Source organism: Natrix helvetica (genome assembly GCF_964273705.1).
Source record: "Natrix helvetica genome assembly, chromosome: Z".
In the NCBI taxonomy this organism is placed as follows: Eukaryota; Metazoa; Chordata; class Lepidosauria; order Squamata; family Natricidae; genus Natrix; species Natrix helvetica.
This window is the reverse complement of record NC_138554.1, coordinates 73,188,252-73,200,953: the sequence shown is the minus strand read 5'-3', so window position 1 is coordinate 73,200,953 and position 12,702 is coordinate 73,188,252. Positions and strand designations below refer to the sequence as shown.

The 12,702-nt window shown below is 44.9% G+C and overlaps 1 protein-coding gene across 2 annotated transcripts in view; it reads left to right on the top strand.

Moving 5' to 3' along the window:
- EPDR1 (ependymin related 1) overlaps positions 1–12,702 on the top strand; it is a 119,137-nt gene that overhangs the window by 19,577 nt on the left and 86,858 nt on the right. For both annotated transcript variants that reach the window (XR_014173563.1, XM_081932611.1), the window contains exon 2: positions 6,136–6,344. Coding sequence is in view for 1 of the 2 variants with exons in the window: in XM_081932611.1 (XP_081788737.1) it covers positions 6,136–6,344 (209 nt within the window). In the remaining variant the exon portion in view is untranslated. The remainder of the gene's footprint in view (positions 1–6,135; positions 6,345–12,702) is intronic.

The following is a 12,702-nucleotide window of genomic DNA, read 5'->3' as shown; positions in this document are numbered from 1 at the left end:
ATCTCTTTTCGTCAAGATGTGTTGGTTGTTTTGGAACCAGGGGTCTGATAACAGTTCAGTTTTGAGTCTCGTGGTTAGGTCACTTGCGGGTTGGTCTTGCTGGTCATGGTGTTGCCGCCTGATGGTTACTTGGGCAGCTGTTTGAGTAGAGGGAATGATGACTACTACGTGCTCATGTTCGCATTTGTACTGAGGCATGCGGGAGAGGGCGTCAGCTAGAAAGTTCCTCCCTCCTGGAATGTGCTTTAAGACAAAATCAAAATGGTTGAAGTATTGAGCCCATCGGGCTTGTTTGGGTGAAGGTTTCCTTGGGGTCCTAAGTGCCTCCAGATTTTTGTGGTCAGTCCAGACTTCAAATGGTTTCTGGCTCCCTTTCAATAGGTGTCTCCAGGTTAGCATTGCGAAAGCCTCCTTTTCCCATGCGGCCCATTGTCTCTCTGTGTCTGAGCTTGCGGGAGGTGTAGGTGCAGGGTTATAAGTTTCCTTGGTTGTTTCTTTCAAGTAGCACCGCTCCCACTGCCACGTCGCTGGCATCTGCCTGGATCACGAAAGGTTGCTCGGGGTCAGGATGCTTCAGCACTGGCTCCTTTGCAAACATTTCTTTTAGTGTCTCGAATGCCTCTTGGCAGGTAGGTCCCATGGTAGAGGTTGTCCCGGATGGGGTTTTGTTCCTGGGCTCCCTGTCTTCAGAAGGTCTGTCAGGGGTTTGGCAGTCTTCGCAAAGGAGGGGAATAAATTGCCTGTAGAAGTTTGCAAACCCTAGGAAGCTTTGTAGTTGTCTGCGGGTGCGAGGGGGATGCCAGCTTAGGACGGCTAGCACTTTCGCTGGGTCCATCTCTATTCCCTCACTTGATACTCGGTAACCCAGGTAGTCTAACCATGCACTGTGGAATTTGCATTTTGATACCTTGACGTACAGGTTGGCTGCTAGAAGTTTCTCCAGTACTTGGCGGACCAGAGGTATGTGGTCATCCATGGTCTCCATGTAGATAAGGATGTCATCTTGGTAGACGAGGACCTCCTTGTAGAGATGCTTGTGCAGCACCTCGTTTATTAACTGCATGAATACCGCTGGGGCCCCCTGCAGTCCAAAAGGCATCACTTTGAATTGAAAGCTCCCTAGGGGGCAGTCGAACGCTGTTTTCCACTCATCTCCCTCTCTGATACGTACTCGGTAGTATGCCTCTCTGAGGACCAGTTTGGTGAAGACTTTTCCCTTGGCCAGATGAGACAGCATGTCCTTCATGAGGGGGAGCGGGTATAGTTTGTGTACACACACCCCATTTATCCCTCGAAAGTCCACACACGATCTCATGGTTCCATCTTTTTTTTCTTTGAAAAGGACTGGTGCCGTGACCCGTGGCTTGGCTGGCTCAATGAACCCCCTTGCTAGGTTTCTGTCTATGTATTTGCGCATCTCTTGCATTTCCTGGGGCGTCATGGCATAGTTTGGGCTTGGGTAGTTTTGCCCCGGGGATGATTTCGATGGCACAGTCTGTCTCCCGGTGGGGAGGCAGAACATCGCACTTGGCCTTGCTGAATACTTCTGCGAGGTCCTGATATTCTATTGGAATCAGTTCGGCCTCTGGGGTTTTGTCGGATGTGGTTGCCAGTTGTTCTCGTGGGCTTTCTTGGGGGGTTTCCAGCGTGGGTGATGTTTCTGGTTGCTGGTGTGGGAGGAGTTGGGCCCCCCTTGATATCCTAAGTCTGTGGGTACCCCCTTGCCACTAGATGGTCGGTCCCCACTTGTCTAGCCAGGAAAGTCCCAGTATGACTGTGTCTGTCATTTTGGGGGCTATTGTCAATCAAATTACTTCCCAGTGATCCCCTAGTTCTAGCCTCACTGGTTCAGTTAGGTGGGTGGCATAGGCTCCTCCCATTAGGGACCCATCAACCTTCTCGAACCAGATTGGGTAGGCCAGTCTTTTTGCTCTGATCCCCAGTTTCAGGACTGTGGTTAGGTTGATCAAGCACCTTGTGCAGCCTGAGTCTATTAGGGCTTGAAAATCCCCCTGGTTTCCTATTTTTGGGGCTGTGAGGCGTATTAGAAAAAGGAAAGGGTGAATTGATTCACTCACCATTGGGTCATTTTCTCCCTCGTCCTCTCTGTCCTATGATTCGGGTGACTGGTGGTCGCTGCTGGGGTTCCATCACTTTTGCCTGAGGGAAAAGGGGCCTTTGCAGACTGGAGGGCTTTCCCAAACATGTTGGTGGTCCGTTTTTATCCTCGTTCTGGTCGTGCCCTGGGCGGTGGGTCTGGTTTTGGTTTTGAGGCTGGGGTTCGGCATGCAGCTGACATGTGGTCCATCCCCCCGCATCTGTAGCATTTCGGCGGACTTTGAGGGAGGGCTGGTTTCAGAGCCTGCTGTGGTGCTGTGGTTCGCCGCCAGCTGGGTGGTTTCAGGTTGGGTTGACCTCTCTCTTGTGTGTCCAGTTGCTTTGTCATGTCGTTGGTGCACAGCCCGCTGTCAACTTTTGTTGCTACTCGGAATCACTCAGAGAGTTGATTTGGGATGTCGCAGTATGCAGTTAACTGGGCAATTTGCTTGTCCAGGCTTGTTCTGAAAAAATGCACCAGCAGCTCTGGTAAAGGGGGTAGCCTTCCTATGACCCTCCTAAATTCGTGGATGTGCTCTTTGATGGGGCGGCCTCTCTGCTTTAGGTTGCTGAGTTCCTCTTCCACATATGAGTCCTCCTCCACCTCCTCAAATCTGGCCTCTAGCAGTTGCAGGAAGTCATTCCCTTGCTTCTCCCTCTAGACCTTGTGCGATGGTATTCACTATGGCTTTTGGGGATGGGTGGAGGTGTCCATAGCATTCTAGGTGGATATCAGCTGAATCAAGGAATAGGGCTAGCTGGTCTGAGTCTCCGTCAAACTTTTCCCTTAATTGGGGTGGGTCATTCAGCCCTAATCCCCCAGCCTCCTATCGGTCTTGGTATGCTTGCGCCTGATATGGCTGGTCATCTCCTTCACCCCTAGTTCGGAGAGAGGGAGGGGTTGCCTGCTCTTGGCAGCCTGCCTGCTGCATGGGAGAGGCACTGGTTGCCATTCTGGGCTCCTTCTCCTTCTATCGGGAGGGGGAGGGGGCTGCACTCCAGTCTGCATCTCTTCCCTTCAACAAGATCAGATGTCCCTCCCCTCTCTTTTGGGCAGCATGATGGCCCCTCATCAGCAAGGGTGGCTCGGTAAAAATCCTCCCTCTGTTGCTCTTTTGCACTCCCTCGGGATTCCATCTGGGGCTTTGGGAGCCTGGCTTGTTTCCAGTCCCACCTCCAGTCCACCCTTACCAGCTGGCCTGAGACCCTTCCCTGTATCTGTGGACTAGGGCAAGGGAATTTCCACCAGTACTTATCTTCTCTTGCTTCTGCTTCTGAGTTTTGCCGCATACCTCCAGCTGCAATCAATCTCCTGCTGCCTGATTTTCCCTCCAAGCAACCCAAACATTGGGGGGGGGGAGGAAGTGCTCGGAGAGCCTGGTCTTCAGAAAACCCAGAAAAAAGATTATTTTAAAGTCAGTTTTGGCTATCTGTGAAGTTTCCAAGAGTTGCCCTAATTAATTTACGAGCCCCAAGACAAGGTTTAAGAAAAAACATTCATTTATTAGGACTAACATCTTGGCACGGACTTCTGTGTAGCGGAAACTAAATCCCACTTAATGGTGTCTGAACTTTACCCCTGTCTCCCCTCCCCTCTGGCTGAGGTCATCAATCACATTCTCCAACAGGACGTTATGGCAGGGTTCTGGACATGCACATTCACAACCCAGTACAGAAATATGAGACTTTTACTCTGGCCAAAAGTATACATGGCATTCCTCCCCCCCCCCCTTCTCAAGTTGATAGTAGTCATGGAAATGCTTTAGGCGTTGACAGCATGGAGGCAGCGATAGTCTGTGGCAATCCCTGCAGCCTGGAACAACTGATTGGGGGTATTCTGGCAGTCCGATCCACCCACCAATCAGCTATGCTGAATCAGGCTGCAATAAGTTCTGACACTGACCTGGCTGGTCAAAGTTTGCAGCAGCAATCACGTTCAGAAAGCACACACAAATAAGCAGAATTCAAATTAATAATAATATACAGTACAATATCAAAAACAGATTTTCCAAGTAAATACAAGCAATATAACTAAATAATTACGTAAAACAAGTAAGAATTGACTTGTAAAGATTTTAAAAGCATAAATGAATGCCAGTATCCTTACCAACAAGAAGTTAAAAAAACAGTGTTTGGCCACTAATTAAAACATGTTGAGTTCTAAAAGAAAATATATCTATATACCCTGTTTCCCTGAAAACAAGACCTTCCCAGATAATAAGCACAATTGGGCTTTTGAGCATATGTGCTAAAATAAGCCTTCCCCCCAAAATAAGTCCTCTCCAAAAATATTGCAACATAGCAGCAGCCATGAGGTGATCACGCTTGCTGTCTCCTCCACCTCAAAAATAATAAGACCTCCCAGGAAAATAACAAAGTGCTTATTTCAGAGGTCAAAAGAAAATAAGACCCTGTCTTATTTTCAGAAAAACATGGTAATGAACAGAATCATGATAAACCAATTTCGTTGTATTTAAGTACAATGACAATAAAGATTATATTTATAAAGATTGCCTTTCATGCTACTGGCACATAATGTTATTGGTATAGAATGCTATTGGTATAGAATGCTTCCCATTAAAAGAACTAAACAAAAATATAGCACATAAAGAAGAAATAATCTGTGTTAACTGATAATTATAATCTTGGAAAAGCAAGGTGGACCAATATCTCATGAATGAGAGTAAAATCGCCATAGTTAATTGCTATAGGTAGACCTTATTTATCTTTATTAATGAGATTTCTCATTCAGGATCAGTCTCAACATAAAATTGCTCAACAAATGTATAGTTGGTACAGATATGGTTAGTTACATACAGATAGTCCTCAAATTATGACTGTAATGACTTCTGGGTTGACGTCACAGCGAGATCGGACGCAAGGAGCTGGGCTCTGTGATCACGCCAATACTCCTCATTGGAGGGCCCCCCTAAGGAGCTAAAGTCACCCTGTAGGTGTGATAAAGAGAGGAGGGGCACCCTGCAGGTTGCAGAGAACGACGGCTCTCTAGCCGTCGCTCTCTGCAACCAGGGATTCCCTCCTATTCAACAATGAAAAGGAGATATAGCCATTATGGCTGCCGTGAAGCTGGGGCAGCCAAAGAAATAATGTGCTGGTGCAGTGTAGATGAACAGTGATTGGAACTGTATGAGGTGATTCTCTTTTTACCTAGAACCTAACCCCAAAGAAAATAAACCCTGGAAAAGACAGTCTTTGAAATGCTTGTTTAAGTGGCGAATAATTACAGAGAGAAAAATTACAGATCTGAAAGAAAAGGAATTAAAATGAGAGCACAAAATCTTTAAAATATAGAAAGATTGGCGTTTCAAACTTTATTGGCAATATTTTGGTAAGGCATTTTAAAATGCTGGAATTATTTGTCTGAATATTGACTATTTGCAAAAACTGAAATAAATGTTTGGTAGATTTTGTGCAACATTAAAATTTAAGCTGACGGTGCCATCTACTGTTTTTTAATGGAATATATATTAAATTTACAACCTTGGAAAGTACTGATAAGACAAAAGAAGCAAAATGGAATTAAATAATATCTGGAGGACTGTTGTGCTATCTACTGTTCTATAACTGTCTACTTCATGGTTATTGGAGGTTTAACTGTGAGATTATGGAAGACATCTAAAGAAAGCAACTTTTCAATGCCAGGATCTATGACTGAATTTACAGAGTGGACTTAAAGGAGACATTTGGAAATCTTCCTGGATTACCTAAATGGAACTAATTGACTAACTGTGGGACACAAAGAACTATAACTATCACATTCACCCGAGGAGCAATGCTAGGATTGAGCAAATGGTTTCTAAATTGGCTTTCTGAGGTTATAGACAATTGAGACTTTGGGATGGTGACAGACTACTGACAGGACTACTCCAAGGTCCTTTCCAACTCTGCTATTGTAAAATAATTAATATTTAGTTATTGATAAGGTAATGGACAGATGTAATTGATGTAACTAAATATGTCCTCTAAATTGTATTACATTATTTGAACAAGAATCTTACTCCAATTTTCCTGTTTCAGATTTTTTGAATACATATATCTTTATAAAGATGCAGTGATGTATCAGATTGAACAACTGACAAAGCTGTGTTCAAAGATTTCTTTGAGTGAGCCTTGGGATCCTTATGACATTCCTGACAACTCAACTTATGAAGATCAGTACTACATCGGAGGACCAAGTGATCAAATTATGGTCCAGGAATGGTCTGACAGGAAGCCAGCTAGGAAACGTAAGCATTATATTATTTTGGATCCTAAATGAGGTTTTAACAGACTAGAAACAGGGAATAAACTCCTATCTTTTGAGGCTTGTTATTCTAAATGTAATTGTCAACTCGCAAAGCATCCAAAGCTTGGTTTGAGGCTCATAATTTAATTAGGGGATTGGTCAGAATTCTGACAGTGATCTCATATCTCAAATGTTAAGCAAATTATCATTCATATTTTTTTTTAGCTGCTAACATCCTCTGGCAGAAGCTTTTTCTGTTTTTTCAATATATTTCTAAAGCATATTAAATATGAAATTTGTTAATTTTAGAGAGCTGGGAAAAACTGCATTCATGTAGCAGATCAGGTGTTATAAGATGGCACCTGAAGGTGCTTTTTCAAGAGCTAATTGGACTTATTTGTTTTTCTTTGAAGACATTTTGCTTCTCATCCCAAAAGCTTCTTCAGCTCTGACTGATTGGTAGGGAATGGAAGGATTTATGCTCCTTGCAGACAGTTGGTCATTTGCATTCTTTTAGAGAGTCATCAAGGCCACTTGGAGGTTTATTTGTGTCCTCAGGGTTATCTGAATATTGCAAATGGGTGTGGAGTCATCTTTGAATTACTGTTGAGAGAGAGCTGTTCAATTTTGACATATATGGCCTCTTTGAGGTCCTTGATATTTCTAATCCTAAATGAGATTATTTGTCCCCATGTGAACATCATCATCATTATATTGTTATCATTCTTATGTGATTATTGGCAAATATAAAAGAAATATGCTAAATATGTTTTATGTTCTCATTTTATATAAGCGTTGACAAATTCAAATATGAATTTTAAAATATTTCCTAGTCTTAATCTTAAATATATCTCAAGATTTCAGTTTTAGAAACAAATAACCTGCCAGCAGGGTACCTACAAAACATTATAACATTGTTTCTCCTAGACTTGCAAATTGTTTAGAGTTTAGTTAGCCTAATTCAGTGCTTCTCAATTATTTTCTGTCATGCCCCCCCTAGGAAGAAGAAAACATTTCGTGCGCCCCGCGCGACTGTAAATAGTATCATTTGTCTATAAAATTGTTATAAGTACACCTCTGCATAACACTGTATCCTTATTAAACACCTCTTATTTTATACAATAAACATTTATCCATAAGTAATTCATCGCAATTCTGTGAGAAAATGATGAGAAATGCAGTAAATAGCTTATTTTTAAATTGGTGCTGTTCTGGGGACATAGATTGCAGGTGGCTTATCTGATAGTGATAGCTTTTCAATGACACTCTAGCAAGCCAGGCACAATATTTTAATCGATAAAACCCAGGCATTTCCAGATTAGGTCAAGTCATTTTATTCCCCTTCTTATGCCAGACAAATGCAGAAAACAGGGTGGAAATTAATTTACTCTTTTGCCTTTCAGTACAGCCTAAAGGCTAGAGCAGCTGGTGAAAAAATGCTTTTTGGTGTCCTCAATCACTTTTTAAAAATCAAAGAGACCCCCAGGCTAAAACCTTTGAGAACCAATCTAGTCCTATAATATGTAGAGACCCCAGTGGAAAAGCTGCCTCGTATTTTGTTTCCCAGAAGCCTTCAGCCAGAGGAAAAGGGGTCGGGCCAGGCAGAAGCCAAACTGGGCACAGAGGCTGAGCAGGCAGGAGCCACGCTGCCTCTACCTCTTCTTGCAGGCTATCGAGATCTGTCTGGGTCCGGCTCACCGCCACCACCTGGGCCCCTGCTTGGCTCAGCCGTACTGCCGCAGCCCTGCCGATCCCTGCAAAGGAGAGCACAACGTTGTTGCACCGGCACTAATTCGGCGGGGCTCGTCCCCGAAGCGCCAGGGTTGCTCCAGTGGCGCGGCCCCTGGGGACGCTACCTTTGCCTGCACCCGTCACCAAAGCGCGGTGGCCAAAGAAGTGCTCCATCTTCCGAGGCGGCTGAACTTCCAATCGGCGCTGGAGGCAGCGCTGGAAGGGAAGAGGCGGCTCGTGTCGACAGTGTTTGCCGAGGTCAAACGAGCCCCCCTTTATGGAGCCTTGCGCCCCCCCTGGGGGGGGCGCCCCACTATTTGAGAAGCACTGGCCTAATTCATAGGAAGGGAAACATGAGTTGCCAGATGTTGCTCCCCATTTTACAATGCACAGGCCAAAATACAATTATTCTTAAAAATTCACAGTTCTTCAAATTCGCTAATATACTTATTCAATTATAAAAAGTTGTGCAGCTCATTCTCCTATGATGAGACAGCAGCCAGACTGGGTTGCTTTGTCAATTGGACTGAGTCTATACTTGTGATGTTATCGAGCCCTGGTGACTCCTCCCAATTTAGACTGAGTCCAACCTGGACCAAGCTGGGTCCAACCTGGACTAACCTGGGACTAACCTGAGTCCAACCTGGACTAACTCTGAGAATTGATCTCTCCTCCTAATTTTGGTCCAAATTGGTCTTTTGTACTAAATTGGCATTTTTCAAAATTAATTTTTTGATTGGAATACTTTTCCCTTTTTTTCTCCTCTATTTTGAGCGGGAGATTCAAATTTGCCTTCAGGCTTCTTCTCAACCATCTGACAGCCTTGCGACCACAAGCACGTTCCGGGATGCAATCCAACTTAAGTCAGTGCGGTGCTGACTCCTCAGCTCATGAGCTGCGGCTCCAGGGCTGTTTAAAGAGGCACTCTGCACCCCTGGATGTCTGCAAACAGCTGCTACAATAGAAGCTGCGCGACCAGGCGTTTCGTGCTTCGACTGACATTGGACTGAAGCGGCCGCCATTCTGTGAGTCTGCCTGCCATAGGAAGCGCGCGAAAACAGCGGCGGCCATCTTGCAGCTTGGAAAAAAGTGCACGAAGAGCAGCGGCTACAATTTTAAGTGCCCAGTGACTCTGAGGTTATTGCGGAGCAGGAGAGCGCTTCTGAACACTGCGGTTCCCCCTTTCTGGCTGCGAAACTGGTGAGATTGTTACTAACCTATTCTCAAGTCGGCGGCTGGTATACTAGCAGGCATGGCTGAGCACTCCATGGTGGAAGCTATCCCAGATAAGGAGCTGGAGGAGGCAGGGCCATCGGTGGGTAAGGAGCAGCCGCAAAAAGATGGCTAAAGAAGCTCCTGACACAGGGAAAGCTACAAAAGCTTTCAGAGACGAGGAAAGAAGACAAAAGGCCTGGAAAAGGAGTTTCAGTGGGCCCCAAAACAGGCTAGCCAGAACATCCAGGCCTCTCATCTCCCTCCCATGGTGGATCATGCTACCTCCTCTGCACCCCCACAAATTATCACCTTGTCCATCTTTAGATGAATCAGATGGGGAGTTGTCCTCCTCATCGTCCCCCATAGAGCCTGATACCAGGGGAAATTTTTTTGATGTCCCTCTCAATAGGGATCGTACATTTGAATAGGCTGGTCGCCTTCTGGCTCAGAGCACAGTGGTGCCTCAGGCCTCAATTTCCTCTCCTACAGAAATGGCAGCCATAATTTCAGAAGCCATAAATCAAGGCATTGCTGCCGGGCTTCAGCAACGTCCATCTTCTGGGTCATCTCATAAGTACAGGCATAAGTCATCTAGGGATCCCCAGCAAAATCCTCCTCCTGCATTTGTCACTCAGGCTTCTTTTTTTGGAGATCAAGATACCCTCAGGGACCTGGATCTATCAGATGACAAGGGGATCACCCCAGATGCCCCTGCCTTTGCCGGATTGTTCAAAACTAATTGCTTTAAATCCCTCCTATTCAAAGCAATAAAGTGGCTAACTTATCATCTTCTTCAACTTCTACTCATACTCAGGCTGCTGTGCCAAATTCGACTGAACGTCCTTACACTCTTTTCTCTGAACCTACTATGGAAAAGAAGGTTATCCCATCTCCAAAGATCTTTATGAATGTTGTTCAATGGCAATGGGACTCTCCTGGCATAGGTCCCTGTAGGAATGAGAGGTAAGGCTATGTAAAGACATGCGTAGGAAATTACCATGATCTCAGTAGCTGGTTATCTTGGATACCTACAAGCTCACCTAATTAGCAGAACCAGATGCGGGAATAAGGGAAAGGTGATGCACAGCCGGTTATCTTTTAGCCCATTAATTCACCGAGCAAAGGCATGAGTCAACTTTGGCCTGAATAATCTTTCTGATTTCACTAGGGAAAAAATGGGGGAGGGAACCAAAACAATGTGTTGTTCCTATGTGCTTTGCTTGTAAAAACTATATAAAAAAGCCAAATAAAGTCTGCGAGAGCAGACAGATTTTTTGGACACAAACTGCCGTGATTGATTTCTGAAACCTACATCTGGTGCCGAAACCCGGGAACAAAGACACCCTTCGGGACCAAAGACACCCTTCGGGGGAGCAACAGCCAACATAATTACCTCCCGTCTGGAACAGACCCCAAAGCACGCTTCGTCCTACGGGACCCCTCAGAGGTAAATATGGGTTGCAATCTGTCTCACCAGCAGCAAAAACATGTTCAAGAACTTAAATTCTTGTTACAGAAGTCAGGTGTTACCACACCTGAGGCAGAAATAAGGAAGCTAGTTGGTGAGATAGGGAAACATTGTTTTTGGTACCCCGAAAGGGGAACGCTTCGTTTACGTGACTGGGAAAAAATAGGGCAAACTTTACATCTTGAACCCAGAGCCCCAGTAGAGATCTTACAACTATGGTTTCAGTGCCGTCATGCAGTGGAAAAAAATGGCTCTAAGGTTTTGGCAGAACAACAATTGACCACAGAGCCTCCACCTAATTGTGAGTAAGTAAAAATTCTTCCCCCAAAATCATCTTTAATTGGACTTTCAGCTCCCTGTCAGGAGGTTAATTCTCCTGCCCCTCCACGGCCATTATATACCCCTATGAGGCAAATGTAAGGAGAACAATTAGCAAAAGAGGAGGGGAAGAAAGAAGATATGTTTTGTGTCTGTCCACCTAAATTGATTCCACAAGATCATGAAGTAATTGGCTTAAAGGATTGTTTTTCTTCTATCCTTCTTTGCCCTGCTTTGCAGGAAAAGTTTGACTGTACTGCTGGTCAGGAAAAGTCCGTTTTCTGTGTGCCTGCTTCCCTCCCCCCACCTCCCCCTCTTCAGGAAGAGTCTGTGCCGGTTTATGATGCTTTAAAACAACAAATAGCTGATTCCGAGGCTCAGATGAAGTTGTTGGTGAAATTAGCAAAGGAAAATGCTACTTTTGAATGCCGGAGGGCAATTATTGGTCTTGGGAATGATCCTGAGTTGGCAGAAATGATTAAAGCATGTCAAGATATAGGAACAGCCTCTCATCAGGCTAATTTATTGGCAGCCGCTTTCTTGCAAGGCAGCAAACCTCAAGGGAAATGTTATAAAAGGGATTGTCGAAAGTTAAGGGGGGAAATGCCTGCAACTTCCCACAGCCCTTTCCATCAAGGGTTGAAGCTAAAAGCAAAATGCCCAAAGTATCAGATTTATGTTGCAGAATTGAATCCTTTTCGCAAGCATCATCCGTTGGCTTTAGTATATCACTATATGGATGATATTTTAATTGGAGCCCCAAAGATACCACCTAATTACACTCTCTACATGGGGCTTCCCTTGGGACGCGCCCGAAGACTGCAGCTAGTCCAGAACGCAGCCGCGCGGGTAGTCATGGGGAGTACTAGGTACTCCCACGTAACACCTCTCCTGCGCGAGCTGCACTGGCTACCTGTGGTCTTTCGGGTGCGTTTCAAGGTTCTGATCACCATCTTTAAAGCGCTCCATGGCATAGGGCCTAGTTACCTGCGGGATCGCATCCTCCCACATACATCCCTGCGGCCAATCCGCTCTCACAGGGAGGGCCTTCTCCTGGTGCCGTCCACGAGGCAATGCCAACGGGCGACACCAAGGAGTAGGGCCTTCTCTGTGATGGGCCCAACCCTCTGGAATGACCTCCCCCTCGATATTAGAACCACTACTGACCCCCGCTCCTTCCGACAGAAACTGAAGACACACCTGTTCCGACTGGCTGGTTTGGCATAATTTTAACGTCTACCTCCTGGCATACACATTCTTACTGGTTTTTAGAGGGATATTGTTTTAAATTTAACTTGATATTTTAAACTTTTGTATTGATTTATTTATTAGCTGTACAGTTTGGTATATTTTACCCTCCTCTTATACATGTATTTATATAGTTATTTCTACGTTTTAATCTGTTGTATTTTAATACGGACTGTACACCGCCCCGAGTCCCTTTCGGGAGAGGGGGCGGTATATAAACGCTAATAATAAATAAATAAATAAATAAATAATTGGCTTTCAGAAATCCAAAATGATCTGGCTGTTTATGGGTTGCAAATTGCCCCAGAAAAAGTACAACTATATGCTCCTTATCTGTATTTGGGTCATAAGATGTTGCATTCCTATTCTGCCCTGGCAT